Raw genomic sequence first — 25,445 nt, forward strand, 5'->3', positions numbered from 1 at the left:
GTTCGAATCCCGGCTCTGCCACTCGGCAGCTGGGTCGACTGTGGGCAAGTCACTTCTCTGGGCCTCAGTTCCCTCATCTGTAAAGACTGAGAGCCCCGCGAGGGACAACCTGATCACCTCGTATCCCGCCAGCGCTTAGAGCGGCGCTCGGCACATAGTAAGCGCTCGACAAATACCAACGTTATCATCCACTAGGCCCCGGGGCTCGTCCAGGCAGCCCCCAGCAAGGGCAGGGAAAAGAACACCCCCAAACACACCGGTGACTTCAGATGTCCTGTCTTTAATTGCAGAAGAACGCTCAGGGCCTGGACCTGGGGACCAGCCCGCCCTCGGGCTGCTGCGTATTCTTCATCCGGATGTCGTACTGCTTCATCTTCTCGCCGATCCAGTCGAGGTACTGGCTGACCTTGGTGTAGATGCCGAAACTGTCGGGGTTCCCGCAGCCCTCCCCCCAGCTCACCAATCCCACCAGGAACGACGTGTTCCTGTACGAGGAGACCATGGGGCCTCCGCTGTCCCCCTCACAGGAATCCTTCTTGTTCCCCAGCAGCCCCGCGCAGAGCATGTTCTTGGAGACGGTGTTGTGCATCGTCTTGGCGCACTCGTCCCAGGAGGCTATGGGGATCTCGATGTAGCTGAGGAACACGGTGGTGTTCCCGCTCTCCTTTCTGCCCCAGCCGGTCACCACCACCGACTCCCCCTTCTTGACCAGCACCTGCTCGGCCAGCTCCTTGGTGGGGAGGCAGATGGGGAGGATGTACTTGGTGAAGGTGGCGGGCTTGTTCAGGAGCAGCAGGGCGATGTCGTTGTCCGAGGTCCTCGTCGAATAGTTCGGGTGCATGATCAGTTCCTCGATCTGAAAATCCTGCTCCGTCTTTTCCCACTTCCTGCGGTCGTATTCGCCTGGGGGGGGACGAAGGGGTCGGAGGGGTAGAGGGGCAAGTCGGTGACCTCCCCAGATTCGCCAAAGGGCCTGACCCTGCTGAAAGGGACCTCTTCCTTTTAAGAAGCAAATGCCGAACCCCCGTCGCCTGAAGCTGGAAGGAGCACAGGGTCGGAGGATCTGGTCCGTACCACTTACCAGGTGACTTCGCTTCTCCGTGCCTCAGTTCCCTCATCTGCCAGATGGGGATTCGATACCTAGCCTCCCTTCTACTTAGACTGTGAGCCCCACCTGACACCCACCTGACCCACCTGACGATCTCGTATCTACCCCGGCGCCCAGTACGATGCTTGACACCTAATAGGCACTTGGTAAATGCTATTATCGTCATCGTTGTTACTATTCTCACTATTACTGTTGCCTCATGCAGCGGACGTGTGGCGATCGGCTTCGCTGACCCGTCCCAGTTGTCTGTCCCATCGCCTTGTTTTTCTAAAATTTCTCCTCCCCTTGAAAACCTTCGGTGGCTACTCGTTCCTCTCCAAAATCAAACGGAGGCTCAGGGAGTAAGTATCCGCCGGCTTGCCGTCTTAGTTGCTCTCAATTTAACTCACTGTGCCTCGTCTTCATCTCTCCCACCTCCGATCCCTCGCTCAGTCCTCTCCCCAGCCAAACCACTGCCCCCTTCTTCACAGTCCTGCTGAGATCACACCATTTCCAGGAAAACTCTGCTTAAATTTCTCTTCCTCTGCCAGATTATACTCCTTCCTTTATCCATTCGTATCTATTGAGCCCTTACTGGGTGCAGACCGCTGTACTAAGCGCTTGGGAAACTACGTATAACAAACAGTGACATTCCCTGCCTGTTACATCTCCCCAGCTGTCACTGGGTTCGAATCCCGGCTCTGCCGCTTGTCAGCTGTGTGACTGTGGGCGAGTCGCTTCGCTTCTCAGTGCCTCAGTTCCCTCATCTGTAAAACGGGGATGAAGACTGGGAGCCTCACGTGGGACAACCTGATTACCCTGTATCTACCCCAGCGCTTAGAACGGTGCTCTGCACATAGTAAGCGCTTAACAAATACCAACATCATCATTATTCAGAACTTGCGCACCAAATATTCATCTGTGTATTCACAACCAAGCCCTCTCCCGCTTCGCTCCTCCAACACCAGTTTACTCACCGTGCCTCGATCTCCGTCTCTCCGGCTGTTGACCCCCGGCTCGAATCCTCCCTCCCGCCCTTCGTATCTCACAGACTGCCGCTCTCCCCCTCTTCAAAGCCATACTATAATCAGATCTCCTCCAGGAAGCTTTCCCTGATTAACTTCATCTCCTCAACCTATTCTCCCCTCTTCTACGTCACCTTTGTCCATACACTCTGCTGCTTCTCTTATCTGTAATCTATTTTAATGTGTCCCCCCTACTGGATTGTCAACTCTGAGGACCGGGAATCATCTCTACCGACTCTTCCAAGTGCTGTTCACGGCGAGTCCTCAATAGATGAATTGAGATAGAATGGATAGGTTGCATTTGCGCACATAGCAACATACGTATTCTACTATTTAAGCACTAACTCGTATGTATATATCTCATGCTGCATCCTGTGATTTATTTCCGTATCTGTCTCCCTGGTTTAAACTCTCCTTGTATGGCTCTTGAAGGAAGGAATGCTGTTTTAGTAGTTAAACAGGCGTCAGCAGAGGAGGAGGAGAATTCCGTACGGGGGGAAGGGCACTGGACTGAAGACGGGAGAGTCTCCGTTAGAAGATTAGCCGGAGGAGACGGAGACAAGACTGATGCTGCTGCTGCTGCTGCTGCTGCTGCAAGGATTTGGCCCCGAGGGACTGGACCTGAGCTCCCGAAGGAAGACACGACAGATATAACAAGGTCCCAGCGGGGAATCCGCCCCGAGGTTCGTACCGAGTCTCACGCGATAGTTTGCCTTGTCCTCCAAGCAGTGGGCCGCAGTCAGAACCCAGGAAGGGTGAATGAGCACACCGCCGCACTTCAGTCTGTTCCTGAAATCTAACAGCAAGGCCTGAAACAACAAGGAGGAGAGTCCCAACACATCAAGGGAGCTGAAGGGGAGGGGAGTCGGGCTGCCTCGAACCTTAACCCCCCAGAAGAACTTGGCCGGGCGACTGGACCTGCGGGTTCCCGACGGGGACCGTTCTTCATACTCATTCCATCGTATTTTCATTCGATCGTGTTTACTTGAGGAGCAGCGCGGCTTAGTGGAAGGAGCCTGGGCTTGGGAGTCGGAGGTCATGGGTTCTAATCTTGCCAGCTGTGTGACTTTGGGCAATCCACTTAACTTCTCTGGGCCTCAGTTCCCTCATCCGTAAAGTGGGGATGAAGGCCGTGAGCCCTACTTGGGACGCTCTGATTAGCTTATAATAATAATAATAATGTCATTTGTTAAGTGCTCACTATGTGCCACGCACTGTTCTAAGCACTGGGGGAGATACAAGGTCATCAGGTTGTCCCACGTGGGGCTCACAGGCTTAATACTCATTTTACAGATGAGGGAACTGAGGCACAGAGAAGTTAAGTGGCTTGCCCACGGTCACACGGCAGACAGGTGGCGGAGCCGGGATTAGAACCCACATCCTCTGATTCCCGAGCCCGGGCTCTTCCCACCGAGCCACGCTGCTTCTCCACCCGGCCTGGGCCTCGGCCCTACCTTTGGATTCTTCACCTTCCTCCCAAAAAGCCGCCTCTCTCCTTGAGGAGGCGTCCCCTGAGAAACCCCCACCCCCTCCTGCTCGGTTCCCTCTGCCCTCATCCATCCGCCCGTTTGTTGGTGAACGACTGAGTCTATTACACTTCCCGACTGTAATAATTACGGCATTTGTTAAGCGCTTACTCTGTGTCAAGCACTGTACTGTGCGCTAGGGTAGATACGAGATCATCCGGTTTGACCTGGACTCACCTTCTAAGTAGGGGGGAGAACAGGTATTAGATCCCCCATTTACAGATGAGGAAACTGAGGCACAGAGGAGTTAAGTGACTCGGTCGAAGGCAAGTGGCGGAGCGGGGATTAGAACCCAGGTCCTCGGATTTCCGGGACCTTGCTCTTTCCGCTAGGCCACACTGCTTCCCGCGCGACATGCCAACACACGGCGTCTGCATCTCCCCGGAATGGGAAGCTTCTCGAGGGCTGGGATCCATCTCTCGTGTATTCCCCAAGTACCTAATGGAACGCGCCGAACCCGGTACGTGCTCAATATCCCTCTCACGGCTCCTTTCGATCATCCTACTGTACCCGATCGCTTCTCGAGAAGCAGCGCGGCTCAGTGGAAAGAGCCCGGGCTTGGGAGTCAGAGGTCATGGGTTCGAACCCCGGCTCTGCCCCTTGTCAGCTGGGTGACGGTGGGCAAGTCACTTCACTTCTCTGGGCCTCAGTTCCCTCATCTGGAAAATGGGGATGAAGACTGTGAGCCTCACGTGGGACAACCTGATGACCTTGTATCTCCCCCAGCGCTTAGAACAGTGCTCTGCACGGAGTAAGCGCTTAACAAATACCAACATTCTATTAGGGAAAGTGAGTAGGAGGAGACAGGAGGATGAAGAAATTATGATTTAGTTTGTTTCTTGTCAGCTGTTCCGGTGAAAGTTTGGTGTGGGAAAGGGATGGGAACCAATTATTTTATGGCATCTAAGAACTTATTCTATGCCTCACACTGTACTGAGCACTAGGGTAGGTCCAGGATCATCCTGTGGGTCACAGTTCCCAGACTGAGCTCCCCCCCTTTCCCTCTGCTCCCTCTACCCTCCCCTTCACCTCTCCGCAGCTAAACCCTCTTCTCCCCCCTTTCCCTCTCCTCCACCCCTCTCCCGTCCCACCCCCTCAGCACCGTACTCGTCCGCTCGACTGTATATATCTTCATCACCCTATTTATTTTGTTTAATGAGATGGACGTCACCCTGATTCTATTTATGTGCTATTGTTTTAATGAGATGTTCTTCCCCCCGATTCTCTTTATTGCTATTGTTTTTGGTCTGCCCGTCTCCCCCCGATTAGACCGTGCGCCCGTCGAAGGGCAGGGACTGTCTCTATCTGTTACCGATTTGTCCATTCCAAGCGCTTAGTACGGTGCTCTGCACAGAGTAAGCGCTCAATAAATACTATTGAATGAATGAATGAATGTCCCACAAGAGGCTTGCAGCCTTAATCCCCATTTTCCAGGCGAGGTAACTGAGGCACAGAGAAGCGATGCGACTTGCCCAAGGTCCCACAGCAGACAAGTGACAGAGCCGGGTTTAAAACTAAGTTTCGTCACTCCACTTTGTTCCCTTAATGGCTAATGGTTAAAAGTGGGAATTTATCCAGCCTCTTCCTTTGCGTTGCCATGACCACAAGTCATCGGGCATCGATCTGTTCCGGGCAAGTCCAGGGTCCAGCCTGCATTTCACACGCGACCCTGGTCTCTTAAAGCCTCCACACCATTTAGGCTGCACTTGCCCTAGGTTGTCGACTCTCCCTCTCCCTCCCAGGTACCGTCCGTCACATGATTCCCAAACCACTGGAAGGAACGATTCTTCGGAATCGCTCCGGAGAGCAGTTGTCAGCTCATTCAGCAAGCCCAGACGTAGCAAATTTACACGCTGACGGCAGTTGCTGAAGCTTTCCTACCGGACACGTAGATTTAAAAAAGCCAGCGCTTAGAAGAAAAGCCAGCGCTTAGGACAGTGCTTGGCACTTAGTGAGCGAGCATGGCTCAGTGGAAAGAGCCCGGGCTTGGGAGTCGGAGGTCATGGGTTCGAATCCCGGCTCTGCCACTTGTCAGCTGTGGGACTGTGGGCAAGTCACTTAACTGCTCTGGGCCTCAGTTACCTCATCTGTAAAATGGGGATTGACTGGGAGCCCCACGTGGGACAACCCGATGACCCTGTGTCTACCCCAGCGCTTAGAACAGTGCTCTGCACACAGTAAGCGCTTAACAGATATCAACATTATTATTAACAAATGCCATAATCGTTATTATTATTAAATTATTCATTCAATAGTATTTACTGAGCGCTTGGAATGGACAATTCGGCAACAGATAGAGACCATCCCTGCCCAACGACGGGCTCACAGTCTACGCTTCGACCCCATTAGCATTGCCTAAAAGTCCCTTCGTCTCCTAGATACTCCCACCTCTTCTGCGATTAATCGATCCATCAGATTTAGCGAGCGCCTACTGCGTTCACGACACGGTACGGAGGGTAGGACGAGAGAGATAGTAGACCAAGTCCCTGCCCACGAGTAGCGTACGATCGGGAGAAAGAATAATTTAAAGAGAGGAGAAAGAAGTCTCTAAATGGGAGACTACGTAAATGATAATAATAGTAAAAATAACGATTGTTGTGTCTGTTCAGTGCTTCCGTGTGCCAAGCTCAGGAGCAGGTACGAACGATACTGTCAGAGCACATACAGTCCCCGTCCCACACGGAGCTCAGTCCGAGGGGAGCGGAGAATGGGTAGCGAACCCCAATTTAGAGATGAGACGCGGAGTGGGCCAGTGGTTTAGGGCGCGGGCCTGGGAGTCAGAAGGACCTGGGTTCTAATCCCAGCTCTGCCACTTGTCCGCAGCGTGACCTCGGACGCTTCGCTTCACCGTGCCTCGGTTCCTTCATCTGAAAAAGGGGATTGAGATTGTGAGCCCCGTGTGGGCCGGGGACTGTGTCCAACCTGATCATCTGTATCTACCCCAGCGCTTAGTACACTGTCACAAATGCCACACATCAGGAGGAGACCGAGGCACGTCCACATCACTAGACTAAGAACATCGGCCTGGAGCAAGCGGGCCGAATGTCCGCTCCGGGGCTAGGAAGTCGGAGCCTAAGGGAGGCCTGGTAAACTCTCGACTTTAAACGTCGAGGCGGAGCTCTCCCCGGAGAACCGCGGAAAGACAACAGCCGACCCGCAGCCCGAGATGGCCGCTCCTTCCCCCTTACCTGCCACGGGCTCATTCCTTTCAGTCCTTTCTTTCCATCGATGAGCCGCAGGTCAAAGGGTGAGGGTGAGTTCACCACCGACCGCCCACAAGGGAACGTCACTGGGTGGAGAGGTGAAGGGGAAGAGAGACCCGTTAGCCTGAAAAACTGCCCAATCCATCAGTGGTATTTACTGAGCGCCTCCCGCGGGCAGAACACTGGACAGAGGGTTGGGGAGAGCAGTGTGGCTCAGTGGAAAGAGCCCGGGCTAGGGAGTCAGAGGTCGTGGGGTCTAATCCCGGCTCCGCCACTGTCAGCTGTGGGACGTGGGGCGAGTCGCTTCATTCCTCTGGGCCTCCCTCAGTCCCTCATCTGTAAAATGGGGATGAAGACCTTCGAGCCCCCCATGGGACAACCTGATGACCTTGTATCTACCCCAGCGCTTAGAAGAGTGCTTGGCACCTAGGAAACGCTTAACAAATACCAACGCTATTATTATTACGACACAACAGAGTTGATAGACACGGTCCCTGTCCAGGACGAGCTTACAGTCTAGAGGGGGAGACAGACGGTAATAATGATGTTGGTATTTGTTAAGCGCTCACTCTGTGCAGAGCACTGTTCTAAGCGCTGGGGGAGATACAGGGTAATCAGGTTGTCCCACGGGAGGCTCACAGTCTTCATCCCCATTTTACAGATGAGGGAACTGAGGCACAGAGAAGTGAAGTGACTTGTCCACAGACGGTAATAGAAATAAATGAGTTATGGATAGGGTACCCAAGTGCTATTTGTTCAATTCAATCGTCGTTATTGAGCGCTTACCGCGTGCAGAGCACTGTACTAAGCGCTTGGAATGGACAATTCGGCAACAGACAGAGCCGATCCCTGCCCAACGCCGGGCTCACAGTCTATGCATAACTCCCATGTGCATGAGCTCTTCGGTTCTTTCCCAGGGCAGCTCTCATCTCCCACCGCCTGAGCACCACATATCTCAGTCCTTCCCTCTTTCTGATCTATTTCCTGAGTGTTCGATGGCACAAGTGAGGCCAGCAGAGGGTTTGACTCGGGGCTGTTTCACCCAGAAAGAAACCTGAAGGTCGGACCTCAACTCTGTGCTTTATTCCTTCATTCATTCAATCGTATCTATTGAGCGCTTACTAGGTGCAGAGCACTGTACTGAGCGCTTGGAATGGACAATTCGGCAACAGACAGAGACAATCCCTGCCCAGTGACTGGCTCACGGTCTAATCGGGGAGACGGACAGACAAAAACAATAGCAATAAATAGAGTCAAGGGGATGTACACCTCATTAACAAAATAAATGGGGTAATAAAGATATATACAAATGAGCAGAGTGCTGAGGAGAGGGGAAGGGAGAGGGGGAGGAGCAGAGGGACAGGGGGCTTAGCTGAGGGGAGGTTTATCCCATAGGAGGCTCGATTAGACTGTGAGCCCATCGTTGGGCAGGGATCGTCTCTATCTGTTGCCAAATTGTCCATTCCAATCGCTTAGTACAGTGCTCTGCACACAGTAAGCGCTCAATAAATACGATTGAATGAATGAAAGGAGCTAGATGACCTGCTGGAGTACCTGCCGGCCTTGCAGTTACTAATAACTGTGGGATTTGTTAAGCACTGCCTCTGTGCCAGGCACTGGGCTAAACGCTGGAGTAGATACAAGTAAATCAGGCTCAGACACTGTCCCCGTCCCACAAGGGGCTCACGGTCTTAATCCCCATTTTACAGATGAAGCAGCGTGGCTCAGTGGAAAGAGCAGGGGCTTGGGAGTCAGAGGACGTGGGTTCTAATCCCGGCTCTGCCACTTGCTTGCTGAGTGACCTCGGGCAAGCCACTTCGTTCATTCAATAGTATCTATTGAGCGCTTACTATGTGCAGAGAAGTGTACTAAGCGCTTGGAATGGACAATTCGGCAACAGATAGAGACCATCCCTGCCCATCGAGGGGCTCACAGTCTAATCGACAGGCTTAAACACTTCACTTCTCTGTGCCTCAGTGACCTCATCTGTAAAATGGGGATGAAGATTGTGAGCCCCACGTGGGACAGCCTGATTATCTCGCATCTACCCTAGCGCTTAGAACAGTGCTTGGCACACAGTAAGCGCTTAACAAATACCGTAACCATTACTATCTGTTGCCGATTCAATAAATACTATTGAATGAATGAATGATTATATGAGGGAACCGAGGCTCAGAGAAGGGAAGTGACTCGGCCAAGGTCACACAACAGTAAGCGGCAGAGCCGGGATTAGAGCCCAGGTTCTTCCGACTCCCAGGCCTGCGCTCTATCCACCAGGCTACACTGCTTCTCTACGATAGGTTTACGGTGCTGGGCGGGGAAGGCTCGTGTCGGTGCTTTCCGAAAAAGAAACACCAAACTAAGGGCGGTTGTCCTGGCAGGGGATCTAGGCCGTGTGAAAGAATTGCATTCATTCAATCGTATTTATCGAGCACTTACTGTGTGCCGAGCACTGTACTAAGCGCTTGATGCATCTGGGTTGGGCTTCCCTGTAGCGAGAAGACAGGGGTTGGGGAAAAGGCAGAGCGGAAGAGGGGCGAGAGGATCATTCCGTCAGTGGTATTTACTGAACGCTCACTGTGTGCAGAGCACTGTACTGAGCGCTTGGGAGAGTACAATACAGGAAGAAATAGGCAAAAGCTACCCATGAATTCCACTTCTCCCTGGATTTCTCCCTGAAAGGGTCCCCGCAATTCTAGGAGATCTCCCAAGGTTTCAGGACCTTCACTGTGTAACGGGCAAGGCAAATCTCAAGTTCGATAGGACTTATAGCACCAGAACTCTCTCTCCCTTCTGTATCATCTGAGCGCTTGGATAATAATAATTTAATATTTGTTAAGCGCCGACATTCACCCCAACCTCGGCCCCACCGCACTAATGTACATAGCCATAAATTATCTATTTCTATTAATGTCTCCCTCCCCCTCTGGACCGTACGCTTGTGTGGGCGGGGGGACGTGTCTGTCCACTCTGTTGTAGTGCACTCTCCCAAGTGCTTAGAGCAGTGTTCTGCACACAGTAAGCGCCCCATAAATACCATCGAGTGATCGACTGGAACATTAGATGGGGCAGGACTGGTTCTTAGCCAGAGGCTTCTCGGGAACTGGGGTTGCGTCTTTTACCGAGAAAAAGAGGCCCCTTCAGATATCTGGAATTTATTTATATTAGTGTCTGTCTCCCCCACTAATTGTTAAACACTTACTATGTGCCGAGCACTGTTCTAAGCGCCGGGGTAGGTACAGGGTAATCAGGTCGTCCCACGTGAGGCTCACAGTTAATCCCCATTTTACAGATGAGGGAACTGAGGCCCAGAGAAGTGAAGTGACTTGCCCACAGTCACACAGCTGACAAGGGGCAGAGCTGGGATTTGAACCCACGACCTCTGACTCCCAAGCCTGGGCTCTTTCCACTGAGCCACGCTGCTTCTCTAGACTGCAAACTCATTGTAGGCAGGCAATGCGTCTGTCTGTCGTTACACTGTACTCTTCCAAGCACTTAGTACAGCGCTCTGCACACGGTGAGCGCTCGATAAATTCGACCGCATAAATGAATGAGCGAATTGGACTTCTCCCTCCACAGGTTTTGACGCCTGGCTAGTGACAGCGAATCAATCGATCGATGGTATTTAATGTGCACTTACTATGCAGAACACTGTACGAAGTGCCGGGGGGGGGGGGGGTACGATGTAACAGATCTGATAGATTTTAGAGAAGCGGCGTGGCTCAATGGAAAGAGCCCGGGCTTGGGAGTCCGGGGTCTTGGGTTCGAATCCTGGCTCTGCCACTTGGCAGCTGTGTGACTGTGGGCAAATCACTTCACTTCTCTGGGCCTCAGTTCCCTCATCTGGAAAATGAGGATGAAGACTGTGAGCCTCACGGGGGACAACCTCATTCCCCTGTATCTACCCCAGCGCTTAGAACAGTGCTCTGCACAGAGTCAGCGCTTAACAAATACCAACATTATTATTACTGAGTGCTTGGGAGAGGACAGTGCCACAATATAAGAGACACGTTCCCTTCCCACGACCGGCCGGCTCGCGGATTCCAGGTCCTGAACGGAGGAGCCCTGGGAGAGAGGGTGCATAGGAAGCAGCGTGGTGCAGTGGATTAGTGGATAGAGCCCGGGCCTGGGGGTCAGGAGGTCATGGGTTCTAATCCCGGCTCTGCCACTTGTCTGCGGGGTGACCTTGGGCGAGTCACTTCACTCCTCTGGCCCTCAGTTACCTCATCTGTAAAATGGGGATGGAGACGGTGAGCCCCACCTGGGACAGGGACTGTGTCCAACCGGATTTGCTTGTATCCATCCCAGCGCTTAGTACAGTACCTAGCGCATAGTAAGCGCTTAACAAAGACCACAGTTATTTTGATTATAGCGATCCCCCTGGAGAAGCCTTTTGAGAGACAGCGAGGCCCGCCCTCACCCAGAGCTCTGCCAGCGGCCCAGATGCCCAGCCTGACTTTCCCACGTCCCTAGATCCGGCCTCAAGACTCCCCAGGAACTCAACTCTAGTAATAACGATAATAAAAGTACCCGTGAAGCACTTACTATGTGCCAAGCACCATTCTAAGCACTGGGACAGATACCAGGTAATCGGGATAGAACAGTCCCTGTCCCACACGGGGCTCACAGACTTAACCCCCATTCTCCAGATGAGGTAACTGAGGCCCCGAGAAGCGAATGACTTGACCGAGGTCACCCGGCAGACCGGTGGCCGAGCCGGGACGAGAACCCACGTCCCCTGATTCCCGAGCCCGTGCTCTTGCCGCGGGGCCGTGCCCCTTCCCCGCTACCCCCCTCGGCCGAGAAGCGGGGCGGCTCGGCGGAAAGGGCCCGGGCTTGGGAGTCGGAGGTTATGAGTTCGAATCCCAGCTCCGCCGCTTGTCAGCTGTGTGACTTCGGGCAAGTCACTCAACTTCTCTGGGCCTCCGTTTCCTCATCGGTAAAATGGGGATTAAAACCGTGAGCCCCACGTGGGACAACCTGATCGCCTCGTATCCCCCCAGCGCTCCGAACAGTGCTTTGCATCGTTATCCTGCCCCGGCCCCGCCGGCCCTCCCCTTCCTCGCCCCCTCCGCCGTCCCTTACCAGTTGGCTGACACTTGCACGGGTCGTCCATCTGCCGATAGCCCGGGGCACAGCTGCAGTAGCGCTGGTTGAGGTCGGGGTCCTGGCTGCAGAACTGCTCACAGCCGCCATTGTTCGTGGAGCAGTTAGTGTAGGACACCTCTAGGAGAGGAGGGGAGAAGCCATGAGGACACGCAGGAAGGCACCTCACCTTCCTCGGCGTCTTGCAGCCCTGAAGGGGGAAGGGGAGTCATCTCCAACCCCTGCCGGGATTCTCTACGTCCGCCGGCCCCGGCCCGCCCCGGGTAGAGGGTCGAGAGGAGGCCGGGATGGTCTAGTGGAAAGACCTCGGGCTCTTCCCACCTGGGAGGGGACCAGAGAGGAGTCTGGTAGAGAAAGAGGCCCGGAGAGAGATCGCGGCGCAGCGGGTCTCCCGGAGAACGGACAGAACGAGGGCGGGACGGAGAGGAGGAAAGGGCCGCAGTGAAACTAGAGCTGACCCGGTGCCGGGAGGGGAGCGACCTAGCAGAGCTGGGAGGCGGGGGACCTGGGTTCTGATCCCAGCTCCTCCCAGTGCCTGCTGTGGGATCCCGGGCAAGCCCCTTAACTTCTCTGGGCCTCCGTTTCCTCATCTGTAAAGAGGGGATCCCATACTCATTCTTCCCTCCTATTTACACCGAGAGACCCACGAGGGACAAGGACTGTGTCTGACCAAATGATCTTGTATCTACCCCAGCGCTCAGTACAGTGCTTGGCACACGATCGGCACTTAACGCGGGCAGGGAACACGTGTCTACCGACTCGGTTGTAGTCTCCCAAGCGCTCAGTACGGTGCTTGGCATACGATCGGCACTTAACGCGGGCAGGGAACGTGTCTATCAACTAGGTTGTACTCTCCCAAGCGCTTGGTACAGTGCTCTGCACAGAGTAAGTGCTCAATAAATAGAATTGATTGCTTAACAAATCCCCTCATAAGTTAGCATCGGCGGGCCCCCGCGCCCCACAGAGAGGCCTTCCGCACTGCAGCGGACAGATGGCACCCGGACAAATTCGGGACGGGTCCAGGGAAGGAAAGAGGCATCTGGAGTGAGGCGGTGACAGTTACCATATTGACACAGGCGACCCTCCCAGCCTTCGTTACAGCTGCACTCAAATGCGCCGAAACTGTCTTTGCAGGTCCCGTTGTGGCAAGGATGAGGATTGCACTGGTCCCCGTCTGGACGGCTCCCCAGAGGGCCAGGAGCGCCGGGGAGGGGAGAAAGGGGAAGAAAAAAAATCAATGGGACGTCCGGGTCCGCCACCCTGGATGGATTTCGAAGACCCATCCGCCCTGGACCGTGGCGGGTTCGGTTCCGCTAGCGGCCGGGGGGAGATGGGGGGGATTGACGAGCAAGGAGCTGCGCGGGTCGGAGCGTTGGGGCGTTCGAGGGTGTGAAAAGATGGCGGAGTGGGGCCTCAGACCCATCTTAGACCCATCCGCTCCTCGGGCTGGAAGGAGCCTCCGGGGTCGACCGATCCGGCCCTCGGACACCACCGCGACTCCGCCTCAACCACTCAGTCCTACGCTCTGAGATGGGCGAAAGAACCGTATGCGAACTGCGGGGGTCTGCCCGTTGGCAGGCCCCACCGCCTCAAGTGCCCGGTCACCTCCCAACATCAATTAGACACGAGGACAAGCAAAAGGAACGCTTACCGTAATACTTGGACCAGAAACTTAACTGGGAAGAGAAGGAAAATCCGTATTATGACGGGCATTTAGGCAGGGGCAGGTTGTGGCCCGAAAGCCGGGGCCGTTCCTAGGCGGTGAACGACGGGGGGATCATAGCCCGGGACTACTTGGTAATAATAGTAATAATTATTACGGTACTTGTGATGTTACCCTGTATCTCCCCCAGCGCTTAGAACAGTGCTCTGCGCATAGTAAGCGCTTAACAAATACCAACATTATTATTATTATTATGTGCTCGCTATGTGCCAAGCACTGTTCTAGGTCCTGGTGTAGATACAGGTTAAGCAGATCGAACACAGTCCCTGTCCTACCTGGGGCTCACGTACTCTTCCCCATTTTACGGATGAGGTAATTGAGGCAGAGGGAAGTGAAGTGACTTGTCCAAGATCACACAGAGGACAAGTGGTGGAGTCAGGATTGGAACCCAGGTCCTTCTGACTCCAATCATCTGCAGAGATAGCTGCCACTGCCAGCGTGGCTTGAAGTGGAAAGAGCACAGGGTTGGGAGTAGAGGTCATGGGTTCTAATCCCATCTCTGCCACTTGTCAGCTGTGAGGTCTCGGACAAGGGACTTAGAGAAGCAGCGTGGCTCAGTGGAAAGAACCCGGGCTTGGGAGTCAGAGGTCATGGGTTCGAATCCCGGCTCTGCCACCTGTCAGCTGTGTGACTGTGGGCAAGTCACTTCACTTCTCGGTGCCTCGGTTACCTCATCTGTAAAATGGGGGTTAAAAGCGTGGGCCCCACGTGGGACAACCTGATTACCCTGTATCTCTCCCAGCGCTTAGAACAGTGCTCTGCACATAGTAAGCGCTTAACAAGCGCCAACATTATTATTCTCTGTGCCTCAGTGACCTCATCTGTAAAATGAGGATGAAGACTGTGAGCCTCACCTGGGACAACCTGATTACCTACCCCAGCGCTCAGAACAGTGCTCGGCATATAGTAAGCGCTTAACAAATACCAACATTATTATTATTCCACAACTCTCTCCAACTCCCCACCACAACTCAACAAGGTCCTCCGCAGGCAGAAGCAACCCATGCCCTGCCACATCCTCCTTAGCTCCCCTAGAAGCCCATTTGGGTCATTTGTCTGCAGTCCTGATCACTGGGGCCAAGCTCAATGACTCCCCACTGGCCCTAACCAAGAGACTGCACCGTAGAGAAGCTGGGTGGCCTAGTGGATAGAGCACGGACCTTGGAGTCAGAGGACTTGGGGTCCAATCCCGGCTCCGCCACCTCCCCGACGTGTGCCCTTAACTTCTCTGGGCCTCGGCTACTTCACCTTTAAAACGGGGATTAAGACTGTGAGCCCCATGTGGGACACAGACGGTGTCCACCCTGATTAGCTCGTATTTACCCCGGCATTCAGTTCAGTGCCTGGAACATAGTAAGCACTTTAGAATTACTATAAAAACAAACCCAAAACCAAAAAAAAATCTAAAACCCACAGAGAGTGTTTGGAAATCTGGAGAATAATAATAAAGTTGGTGTTTGTTAAGCGCTTACGACGTCCAGAGCACTGTTCTAACTGTTGGGGGAGATACAGGGTGATCAGGTCGCCCCACGTGGTGTTACAGTTTTAATCCCAGACGAGGTAACTGAGGCACAGAGAAGTGAAGTGACTTGCCCACAGACCCACAGCTGACGGGCGGCAGAGGCGGAAGTCGAACCCATGACCTCTGACTCCCAAGCCCGGGCTCTTTCCACTGAGCCACATCAGGCAACTTTTCCAAAGAAATTGGGCAGTAGGAGTGGCTGAAGAAGGGATGAATCAGAGGAAGGATCACTAAAGGGAACTGATGACCCTGTATCTCCCCCAGCGCTTAGAACGGTGCTCTGCACATAGTAAGCGCTTAACAGATACCAACATTAACGGGGCTGCCTCGTTAGCTGGCGAAGCACACACCTGGAAGAGAGGAAGGAGATTAGGGGGGTTTCCAAGTCCCTGCTCTGAATTTCCAAGGTATTCCTGCACGTTCTTGGGTTTCGCTACTGCAGTATTCAGCTGCTCGTCTTTTTATTTCTCTGACTACTCCTTCTCAGTCTTGTTCGCTGACTCCTCTCCCTCCTCCCATCTCCTTCAAGGCTCTTTTCTGGGTCCCCTATTTGTCTCGCTCGAATCCCATTCTCTCGGGGAGTCTGTCATGACGCCAAAAATCTACCGGTTTAACGATCTTAACTTTCCTCTTGTCTGCCGGTTGCGTGGACCTGGATGTCCTGTCAGCCCGTCGAACTTGTACGTCAAAGGGGTTTTTATCTAAAACTCATCTTCCTTCAAAGCCAGTCCTCCGTCCAACTTTCCCATCATAGTCGATGAGATCTTCATCCTCCTTAACCCAGAAGTCCAAGTCTGGGGGCATTTAATAATAATAACGTTGGTATTTGTTAAGCGCTTACTATGTGCAGAGCACTGTTCTAAGCGCTGGGGTAGACATAGGGGAATCAGGTTGTCCCACGTGGGGCTCACAGTCTTCATCCCCATTTTACAGATGAGGTAACTGAGGCCCAGAGAAGTTAAGCGACTTGCCCACAGTCACCCAGCTGACAAGTGGCGGAGCTGGGATTCGAACCCATGACCTCTGACTCCAAAGCCCGTGCTCTTTCCACTGAGCCATGCTGCTTCTTGATTCTTCTTACCAATCAATCAGCGAGTGCTTACGAGAAGCAGCGTGGCTTAGTGGAAAGAGCCCGGGCTTGGGTGTCAGAGGACGTGGGTTCTAATCCCGGCTCCGCCACTTGTCTGCCTTGTGACCTTTGGCTAGCCACTTAACTACTCTGTGCCTCAGCTACCACATCTGTAAAATGGGGATGACGACTGTGAGCCTCACGTGGGACGACCCGATTACCTTCCCGCAGTGGGCAAGTCACTGCACTTCTCACGGGCTTGGGAGTCAGAGGTCATGGGTTTGAATGCCGCCTCTGCCGCTTGTCAGCTGTGTGACTGTGGGCAAGTCACTTCACCTCTCTGTGCCTCAGTTCCCTCATCTGTAAAATGGGGATGAAGACTGTGAGCCTCACGTGGGACAACCTGATGACCCTGTATCTACTCCAGCGCTTAGAACAGTGCTCTGCACATAGTAAGTGCTTAACAAATACCAACATTATTGGTATTTATCCGCCTGTCTCCCCCGATTAGACCGTAAGCCCGTCAAACGGCAGGGACTGTCTCTATCTGTTGCCGACTTGTTCATTCCAAGCGCTTAGTACAGTGCTCTGCACATAGTAAGCGCTCAATAAATACTATTGAATGAATTATTATTATTATCTATCCCAGTGCCTCAAACAGTGCTTTGCACAAAGTAAGTGCTTAACAAATACCGTAATCATTATTATTATTATTGTGTGCAGGGCACTGTGCTAAGGGCTTGGAAAAGAACAGAGTTGGGCACACATGATCCTTACTCACAATCTTTTAATTCTCATATAGAATCTATCATCAAATTCTTTCCATTCTCCTCTCACATCTCCTTGATCACCCCTTCCTCTTCAGCCAAATAGTCACTTTCCTGGTTCTGGCCCTTGCCCCTTAATAGACTATATTACGGTGTCCACTCTCCCCCTCTTCAAAGCCTCGCTGAAGGCCCACCTCCTCCAAGAGGTCTTCCCTGACTAATCCTCCTTTCCTCTTCTCCCTCTCCCTTCTGCATCACCCTGTTTTTCTCCCTTTATTCACCCCCCTCTCAGCCCCACAGCACTTAGGTGTATATCTGTAATTTATTGATTTATATTAACGTTCATCTCTCCCTCTACACTGTAAGATCACTGTGGGCAGGGATTGTGTTTGTCATATTGTACTTTCCCAAGCGCTTAGTACAGTGCTCCTCTGAGGTAAGTGCTCAGTACATACGATTGACCGACTGACTGACTCCCTGGTCTCCCAGTCTTCAGCCCCTTCGCCGCTTCGGTCTATACTACGTATTGCCCTATTTATTTTGTTAATGAGACGTACATCCCCTTGATTCTATTTATTGCTATTGTTTTTGTCTGTCTGTCTCCCCCGTTTAGACTGTAAGCTCGTCAATGGGCAGGGACTGTATCTGTTGCCGATTTGTACATTCCAAGCGCTTTTAGTACAGTGCTCTGCACATAGTAAGCGCTCAATAAATACTATTGAATGAATGAATGAATATTGCTGCCTGGATCATCTTCCTATGATTGACTCATGTCTCTCCATCCTCACCCAGTAGCTCCCTATTTCCCTCTGCATCATCTGTAAAATGGGGATTAAGACGGTGAGCCTCACGTGGGACAATCCGATGGCCCTGTATCCCCCCCAGAGCTCAGAACAGTGCCCTGCACCTAGTAAGCGCTTAACAAATATCAACGTTATTATCAGACAGAGACTCCTCCAAGGCTCTCTCCCAATTTTTACATATCGGCCCTCTTCTCCTACAAGCCCGACATATCTCTTTGCTCCTTCCAGGATCATCTTCCAAACAGAGCTAACTCTTCACTCTCCCAGTCTGGCCCCTTGTTGAGAATGGCAGTAATAATAATCATAATAACTGTTAAGCCCTTCCCGTGTGCCAAGCACTGTACTAAATGCGGGGGTCGACACAAGCCATCAGGTTGGACAGAGTTCTTGTCCCACTTGGGGCTCACAGTCCAGTTAGGAGTAAGAACAGGTATTGAATGCCCATCTTACAGATGAGGAACCAGAAGCACAGTCCAAGTAGGAGTAAGAACAGGCATTGGATGCCCATCTTACAGATGAGGAAACAGAAGTTAAGTGACTGGCCCAAGGTCACGCAGCGGGCAAGTGACAGAACCGGGATTAGAACCCAGGTCCTCTGACTCCCAGGCCCGTGCTCTCTCCACCTGGAATGTTCATGCTATTCTCCCTGCCTGGAACTCCCTACAATCATTCAATCAACCCAACTGACTACTGTTACCCCCATCTCTAAAAACCTCCTGAGGGTCAGGCTTCCCTAATTTCTTCACACCTCCAAACCTAAAAATTTCAACAGCACCCTTAGCTTTTATGTTTTACATCCTCAGTTCCTTTGTGTGTGTCAACACACTGATTGATACCTATCTATATCCATGTATCATTAGATGCGTGGCTCAATGGAAAGAGCCCGGGCTTGGGAGTCAGAGGTCATGGGTTCGAAACCCGGCTCTGCCACTTGTCAGCTGTGTGACTTTGGGCAAGTCACTTCACTTCTCTGTGCCTCAGTTCGCTCATCTGTAAAATGCGGATGAAGACTGTGAACCCCACGTGGGACAACCTGATCAGCTTGTATCCCCCAGCACTTAGAACAGTGCTTTGCATGTAGTAAGCGCTTAACAAATACCAGCATTATTATTATTTTTTTTCATATACTTCATCCTACAAAAACTCTTTGTTTTTACCAGTTACAATCTTGTTCTCTCTGTTGCTCCCACTCTAAATAATTTGTGTCTGCCAGTCTCTCCCTCTAGATCATAATAATAATAATAATGTTGGTATTTGTTAAGCGCTTACTATGTGCAGAGCACTGTTCTAAGCCCTGGGGTAGATACAGGGTAATCGGGTTGTCCCACGTGAGGCTCACAGTTAATTCCCAATGCGCTTTTTGTTTCTGCTGAATTCTCCCAAGTACTTAGTTCAGGGGTGGGCACACACAGTAGGTTTTCGATAAACACTTTGGATCGACCGATTAGAGAAGACTGGATTAGAGAAGCAGCGTGGCTTGAGAGTCAGAGGTCGCGGGTTCTAATCCCAGCTCCGCCACTTGTCTGATGTGACCTTGGGCAAGTCACTTAACTTCTCTGTGCCTCAGTTACCTCATCTAGAAAAATGGGGATTAACAAATGTGAGCCCCACGTGGGACAATTTGATTACTCTGTATCTACCCCAGCGCTTAGAACAGTGCTCTGCACATAGTAAGCGCTTAACAAATACCATAATAATAATCGCTGCTATAATAATAATGACTGCTACCCAGGAGCTAGGCCGGCTTTCCAAAAAGACTTTGAAAATTACCAAAGCTGGCCATGGATTCCCAGGAGGAAGAGCCACACACTGCAGGAATCCCGGCTCTGCCCTCTGTCACCGGGGCAGGCCGGGGGGAGATTTAAGATTCTGGCAGCCTTAGAAATATCCATGCACCTCCATCCTTCCCCCAACTTGAGTTAAGGTTGAGGGGAAAAAAAGGCCAACCTCATTAATTTCTGATTTAGGCTGAGAGAATCTTGAGAAGTCCCTTCTAGGAAGAAAAACGGTGTCGGACAGCTGCGGGGTCACGACTTACCGTAGCCTCCCGGGTTTTGAAAATCTCCATGGCCTCCTCTAGGTCACAGAGTTCCTCTTGGCACTCGCGCTCCAGGTTGCCGGGTTTAAGCTCCTCCAGGAATGAATTGTCTCGCTTTTGAATTCTCAGGACTTGATTGGCATCTCTGCGGCTGTAGAACACTGTGGGAGAGGGGGCGGAAGAGAAGGGCAGGGAAGGGGGAAGCCAGGTAGAGGTCGTGGAATTGTAATTGGAGATCGGAAGCCGAGGGACCGGATAACTCTGGCTCCAATGGAAGGTGCACGGAGGGTGGGGTAATCAATCCCTCAATGGTATTGATTGAGCAGTTCCTGCACTAAGCGCATGGGAGAGTACAATACAGCGGAGTGGGCAGATGCTTTCCCTGCCTCCAGAGAGCTTACTCTCTAGAGGGGGAGAGAAACATTGATATAAAGAAATAATTTATAATTCATCATTTATAATAATAATAATGATAATTATGGTATTTGTTCATTCATTCATTCATTCAATAGTATTTATTGAGCGCTTACTATGTGCAGAGCACTGGACTAAGCGCTTGGAATGGACAAATCGGTAACAGATAGAGACAGTCCCTGCCCTTTGACGGGCTTACAGTCTAACAGGGGGAGACGGACAGACGAGAACAATAGCAATAAATAGAATCGAGGGGATGAACAGCTCATTTAAACAATAGCAAATAAATAGAATCAAGGTGATGTACATCTCATTAACAAAATAGGGTGATGAAAATATATACAGTCGAGCGGACGAGTACAGTGCTGAGGGGATGGGAAAGGAGAGGGGGAGGAGCAGAGGGAAAGGGGGGAAAGAGGGTTTAGCTGCGGAGAGGTGAAGGGGAGGGTAGAGGGAGCAGAGGGAAAAGGGGAGTTCAGTCTGGGAAGGCCTCTTGGAGGAGGTGAGCTTTAAGTAGGGTTTTGAAGAGGGGAAGAGAATGAGTTTGGCGGAGGTGAGGAGGGAGGGCGTTCCGGGACCGCGGGAGGACGTGGCCCGGGGATCGAAGGCGGGATAGGCGAGAACGGGGGACGGTGAGGAGGTGGGTGGCGGAGGAGCGGAACGTGCGGGGTGGGCAGTGGAAAGAGATAAGGGAGTGCTTCGTTAAGTGCTTACTATGTGCAGAGCACTGTTCTAAGCGCTGGGGTGGATACAGGGTAATCAGATCATCCCACGAGGGGCTCACATTTTTGTTAACCCCCATTTTTACAGATGAGGTAACTGAGGCCCAGAGAATAATAATAATAATAATGTTGGTATTCGTTAAGCACTTACTATGTGCAGAGCACTGTTCTAAGCACTGGGGTAGATACATGGTAATCAGATTGTCCCACATGAGGCTCACAGTCTTCATCCCCATTTTCCAGATGAGGGAACTGAGGCACAGAGAAATGACTTGCCCAAGGTCACACAGCAGACAAGTGAGGATTAGAACCAACGACCTCTGACTCCCAAGCCCGGGCTCTTTCCACTGAGCCACGCTGCTTCTCGATTTATGGATAGGTACGTAAGTGATGTGGGGTTGAGGGTGGGGCGACTATCAAATGGCCAAAGGTCACCGATCCGAGCGCGGAGACAAGGCAGAAGGGAGAGGGAACTGGTGGAAAAGAGGTCTAATTCGGGGAAGGGGGAGGGAGTGAAGGTCTAAGGGAGGGTGAGAGGGTGTTGCCGAGACAGCCATACAGTAATCCAATCCCATCCTTAAGGGCTAGTTTTTCAAACGAGGCTGATGATGACAAACCAGCAGAAACCTTTGAAACATTCAGGGATTTTAAAGATCCATTAGAGCCGTTGCTGTGTATCTGATTTTTCCTTTGGCCTCCCTGACTCTCTCTGGTTCTCTGTTGCCTCTCTCGTCTCTCTCATCTGTCTCACTCATCTGTAGTTTTGCATCTGTTCAGCAGAGTGGAGGAGGGGGAAAAGCAGCGGCAGCTAAACAGCCCTAAGGGCAGTCACGGTCACTCAGTCCGTCAGTCGTATTTATTGAGCGCTCACTGTGTGCAGAACACGGGACTAAGAGCTTGGGGGAGTACGACGTAGCAATAAACAGACACATTCTCCACCTCCAATAAGCTTAAAGTCTGGCCAGGGAGAAAGACACGAATACAAATAAAGAAATGACAGATATGGACATTTTAGCACTGTGAGGCTAGGATGGGGAGATGAACATAGGGAGCAAGTCAGGGTGACGCCGTGCAGCCATGGAAGAAGCCACGGTTGAGCCTAAAAGCTCGTCCTCTAGACTGTAAATTCGTTGTGGACGGGGAACATGTTTCCTAGAGAAGCAGCGTGGCTCAGTGGAAAGAGCCCGGGCTTGGGAGTCAGAGGTCATGGGTTCGAATGCCGGTTCTGCCACTTGTCAGCTGGGTGACTGTGGGCAAGTCACTTCACTTCTCTGGGCCTCCCTCATCTGCAAAATGGCGATTAAGACCGTGAGCCTCACGTGGGACAACCTGATTACCCTATATCTACCCCAGTGCTTAGAATGGTGCTCTGCACATAGTAAGCGCTTAACAAATACCAACATTATTAGTATTAGTCCCATTGCATTGTACTCTCCCAAGTGCTCTCCACACAGTAAGTGCTCAACAAATACAATTGAGGCAAACAGGACAGAAAATGTGCATTCCAGGCCTGATTCTATGAGAATACCAATGGATAGTCCACTTAAATTCGGTGGGCCTTGTCCGATCCCCCCACAGAAAATGGGGTAACACTAATTCCTACCTCGGTCTATTTTAGAGGGACGTCTTTGGGCAGAATGTGAAAATCAAAACCCTTCCTGCTCTTCGGAGGAGACGTTAAGGCATTAAATAAATCAAGGCATTGCTTTCTTTACAAAAAAGCGAGAGAGAGTATTTTGGATGTTACATCTTACACCTTTGGCATTCTGAAACAGAGGAGCTGCGGAGAAAGCGAAAGGAAGCTTGCAACCACAGGCCCCCAAGAAAAGAAAAGAATGAAAAGGAAAAACACCGTCTCCCTACGTGACAGGCGGCCAGGACCTGCCGAAACGGCTGCCCGTCAGCGTTTCACCGCCCACCAGAGTAAGTCAGTCTCCGGGTTGTGAGCAAGCCCACGTCTATGGGACACGCTGTGGGCCCTTACCTGAACTAGAATGTCCTTGGGGAAACTCCCAGGATGCCAGAAATACCAAAGAGATCATGTACTGCCACATTTTGAAGAAACTGACATCTGCCAGGGAGGAAATAAGGAATCGATAAAGCCCAAAATGCTTCAGAGGGAGCCCCGGGCTGGGAATTTTAATCTCCGGCTCTAGACTCCCTAGGAGAGCTTAGCGGACTGCTCAGTGCTTCGTTCACCTTGCCTTTTAGGTGTGAACCAGCGTAACGAACAGATCACCTCCCAGGGCCACCCGGAGGGACGAGGAGCAAAAATGAATCTTCCTCTGCAGATACAGTTTACAGATATCCCTTCCCGGATATCCCTTCCATGAATCCTTTCACATCTCTTCCTTCTAGTGCCCCCATCATCTGAAAAACCCATTTGCTCCCCTACAGCCACGATGCCTGATCCAGTACACAAACCTCCCAGGGCAGTGAACATCGCAAAGCCACTGACCTCCTCTGAGTGATTCTCCTCTCCTACTTCCCTATACCGTGAGCACTTTCTTTCTCTTTTTCTCCCTCCTCTCCCCCACGCCATTTCACATGACGGTGCTCGTGTTTTGAGCCTGTAACGGTAAAGCACTTACTGATGCAGGCGGTGGAACGACGGCAAGCTATTCTTCCTTCTGCTAAGAACTTCTGGGGTGGGGGTGGGGTGAGGGGGCCAGTTAATCCATAACCTCAAATATTTGCTCAATGCCGCACTAGAGGTCTTCCTTTCCGTGGACAAACAAATACCAATCTGGGGCCGCCTCAGCCAAGAGCCGATTTAACTCGTTTATTTGGTCGGTTCCTCTCAGGCTTGGTCTTCTTTCCGTTGGAGCCTTGTTTGGGTTCTGACCCAGAGCAGCAAATTGGAGTGAAGTTTACCCAGCCGGGTATGCAGTCTCCATGAAGTTCTGCAACCTGCACCAGCGAACTCCCACGTAGCATAGAAAATGTACTCGGAGCCTTTCCGCTCTCTTCCAGGGTGAGGAGAGTTCTTCAGGAACCAGCTCAAATCCAAGGGGCCAAGCCGACGTGGGTGAAGCCCAGAGAAGAGGCAAGGCTAACTCCATCCCGAGAGGCAGGCGCTTCCCCTCGAGCGGCTCAATTCAGGAAAAATAGCGGGGTAGAATAGTGAAAATGCCCCTCGTGTGGCCCGGGACCAAGCTGATTCTGAACGTGACTTGGGCGTGCCGGGTTCTTTGGGGGGGTCGGTTAAGGAGAATCACGATTTCATGAGGTGGGCCTCTCAGAATAGACCGGCCAAAGGAAAAAAGTCTTTTTTAAAAAAAATGTTATTTGTTTAGCACTGTTATAAACGCCAGGGTAGATACATGTTTATCCGGTCAGACACATCTCCCTGTCCCACATGGGGCTCACACGCTAAGTTGGAGGCAGAAGGATTGAATCCTCATTTTACAGGGATCTGAGTCACAGAAAAGTTAAGGGACTTGCCCAAGACCACACAGCAAGCAGTAAGCGAAGCCAGGGTTAGGACCCAGGTCTTTTGACTCTCGGGCCTGTACTCCTTTCAGTCATTCAATCATTCAATAGTATTTACTGAGCACTTACTATGCGCAGAGCACTGTACTAAGCACTTGGAATGTACAATTCGACAACAGATAGAGACAATCCCTGCCCAACGACGGGCTCACAGTCTAATCGGGGGAGACGGACGGCAGAGCAAAATGGAACGAAACAACAAGACAACATTACCACAATAAATAGAATCGAGGGGATGTACACCTCATTAACAAAATAAATAGGGTAATAAATAATATATAGAAATGAGCAGAGTGCTGAGGGGAGGGGAAGGGGGGAAGGGAGGAGCAGAGGGAAAGGGGGCTTAGCTGAGGGGAGGTGATGGGGGGAGGGGGAGGAGCAGAGGGAGGAGGGGGTAGCCCAAGCTGCTTCTCCATAGAAGGATCTTAGATTGAACCATCTCAGGAATCACAGTAGACAGAGTTGAATTGGGGCTGCAAATCAGGCTAGTCACTTGCGGAAACTACAACATTTGGTTATCAATCAATGGTATGTAAGGAGAAGCAGCGTGGCTTAGTGGATAAAGCACCGGTCTGGGAGTCAGAAGGACGTGGGTTCTAATTCCAGCTGCGCCCCTTGCCTGCTGTGTGGCCCTGGGCAAGTCACTTAATTTCTCTGGGCGTCAGTTACCTCATCTGTAAAATGGGGATTGAGACTGTGAGACTGTGTCCAACCTGATTTGCTTCTATCCACCCTAGCGATAATACCTGGCGCATAGTAAGCACTAAATACCGCACTTATTGAGTACTTCCTGGGTTGCAGAGCGCTGCACTAAGCAGTTGGGAGAGTACAATATAACAGAGTTGGTAGACATGTACCCCGCCCATAACGAGCTGACAATCTAGAAGCGGAGAAGGGAACAAACAGCAAGCTCTTTAACAAGAAGGCACCGCACTATTCAAGGAGTCA

The 25,445-nt window shown here is 51.8% G+C and overlaps 1 protein-coding gene across 2 annotated transcripts; it reads right to left on the reverse strand.

The window, feature by feature from the left end:
- Positions 1-260: 260 nt before the first annotated feature.
- PROC (protein C, inactivator of coagulation factors Va and VIIIa) lies at positions 261-23,694 on the reverse strand. 2 transcript variants are annotated; one of them, XM_029076061.2, is made up of 9 exons: positions 23,597-23,694; positions 22,990-23,076; positions 19,870-20,030; positions 13,599-13,623; positions 13,011-13,121; positions 11,927-12,067; positions 6,827-6,927; positions 2,804-2,921; positions 261-903 (listed from the first exon to the last, which is right to left on the reverse strand). In XM_029076061.2, exons 2-9 carry the CDS (start codon positions 23,057-23,059, stop codon positions 299-301), a joined length of 1,332 nt encoding a protein of 443 aa, XP_028931894.1. In that variant the 5' UTR covers positions 23,060-23,076; positions 23,597-23,694; the 3' UTR covers positions 261-298. The 2 variants fall into 2 exon arrangements, with proteins under 2 accessions (XP_028931894.1, XP_028931903.1); XM_029076070.1 differs by lacking the exon at positions 23,597-23,694 and adding an exon at positions 23,464-23,545.
- Positions 23,695-25,445: the final 1,751 nt, after the last annotated feature.

Source organism: Ornithorhynchus anatinus, chromosome 1 (assembly GCF_004115215.2).
Source record: "Ornithorhynchus anatinus isolate Pmale09 chromosome 1, mOrnAna1.pri.v4, whole genome shotgun sequence".
Lineage (NCBI taxonomy): Eukaryota > Metazoa > Chordata > Mammalia > Monotremata > Ornithorhynchidae > Ornithorhynchus > Ornithorhynchus anatinus.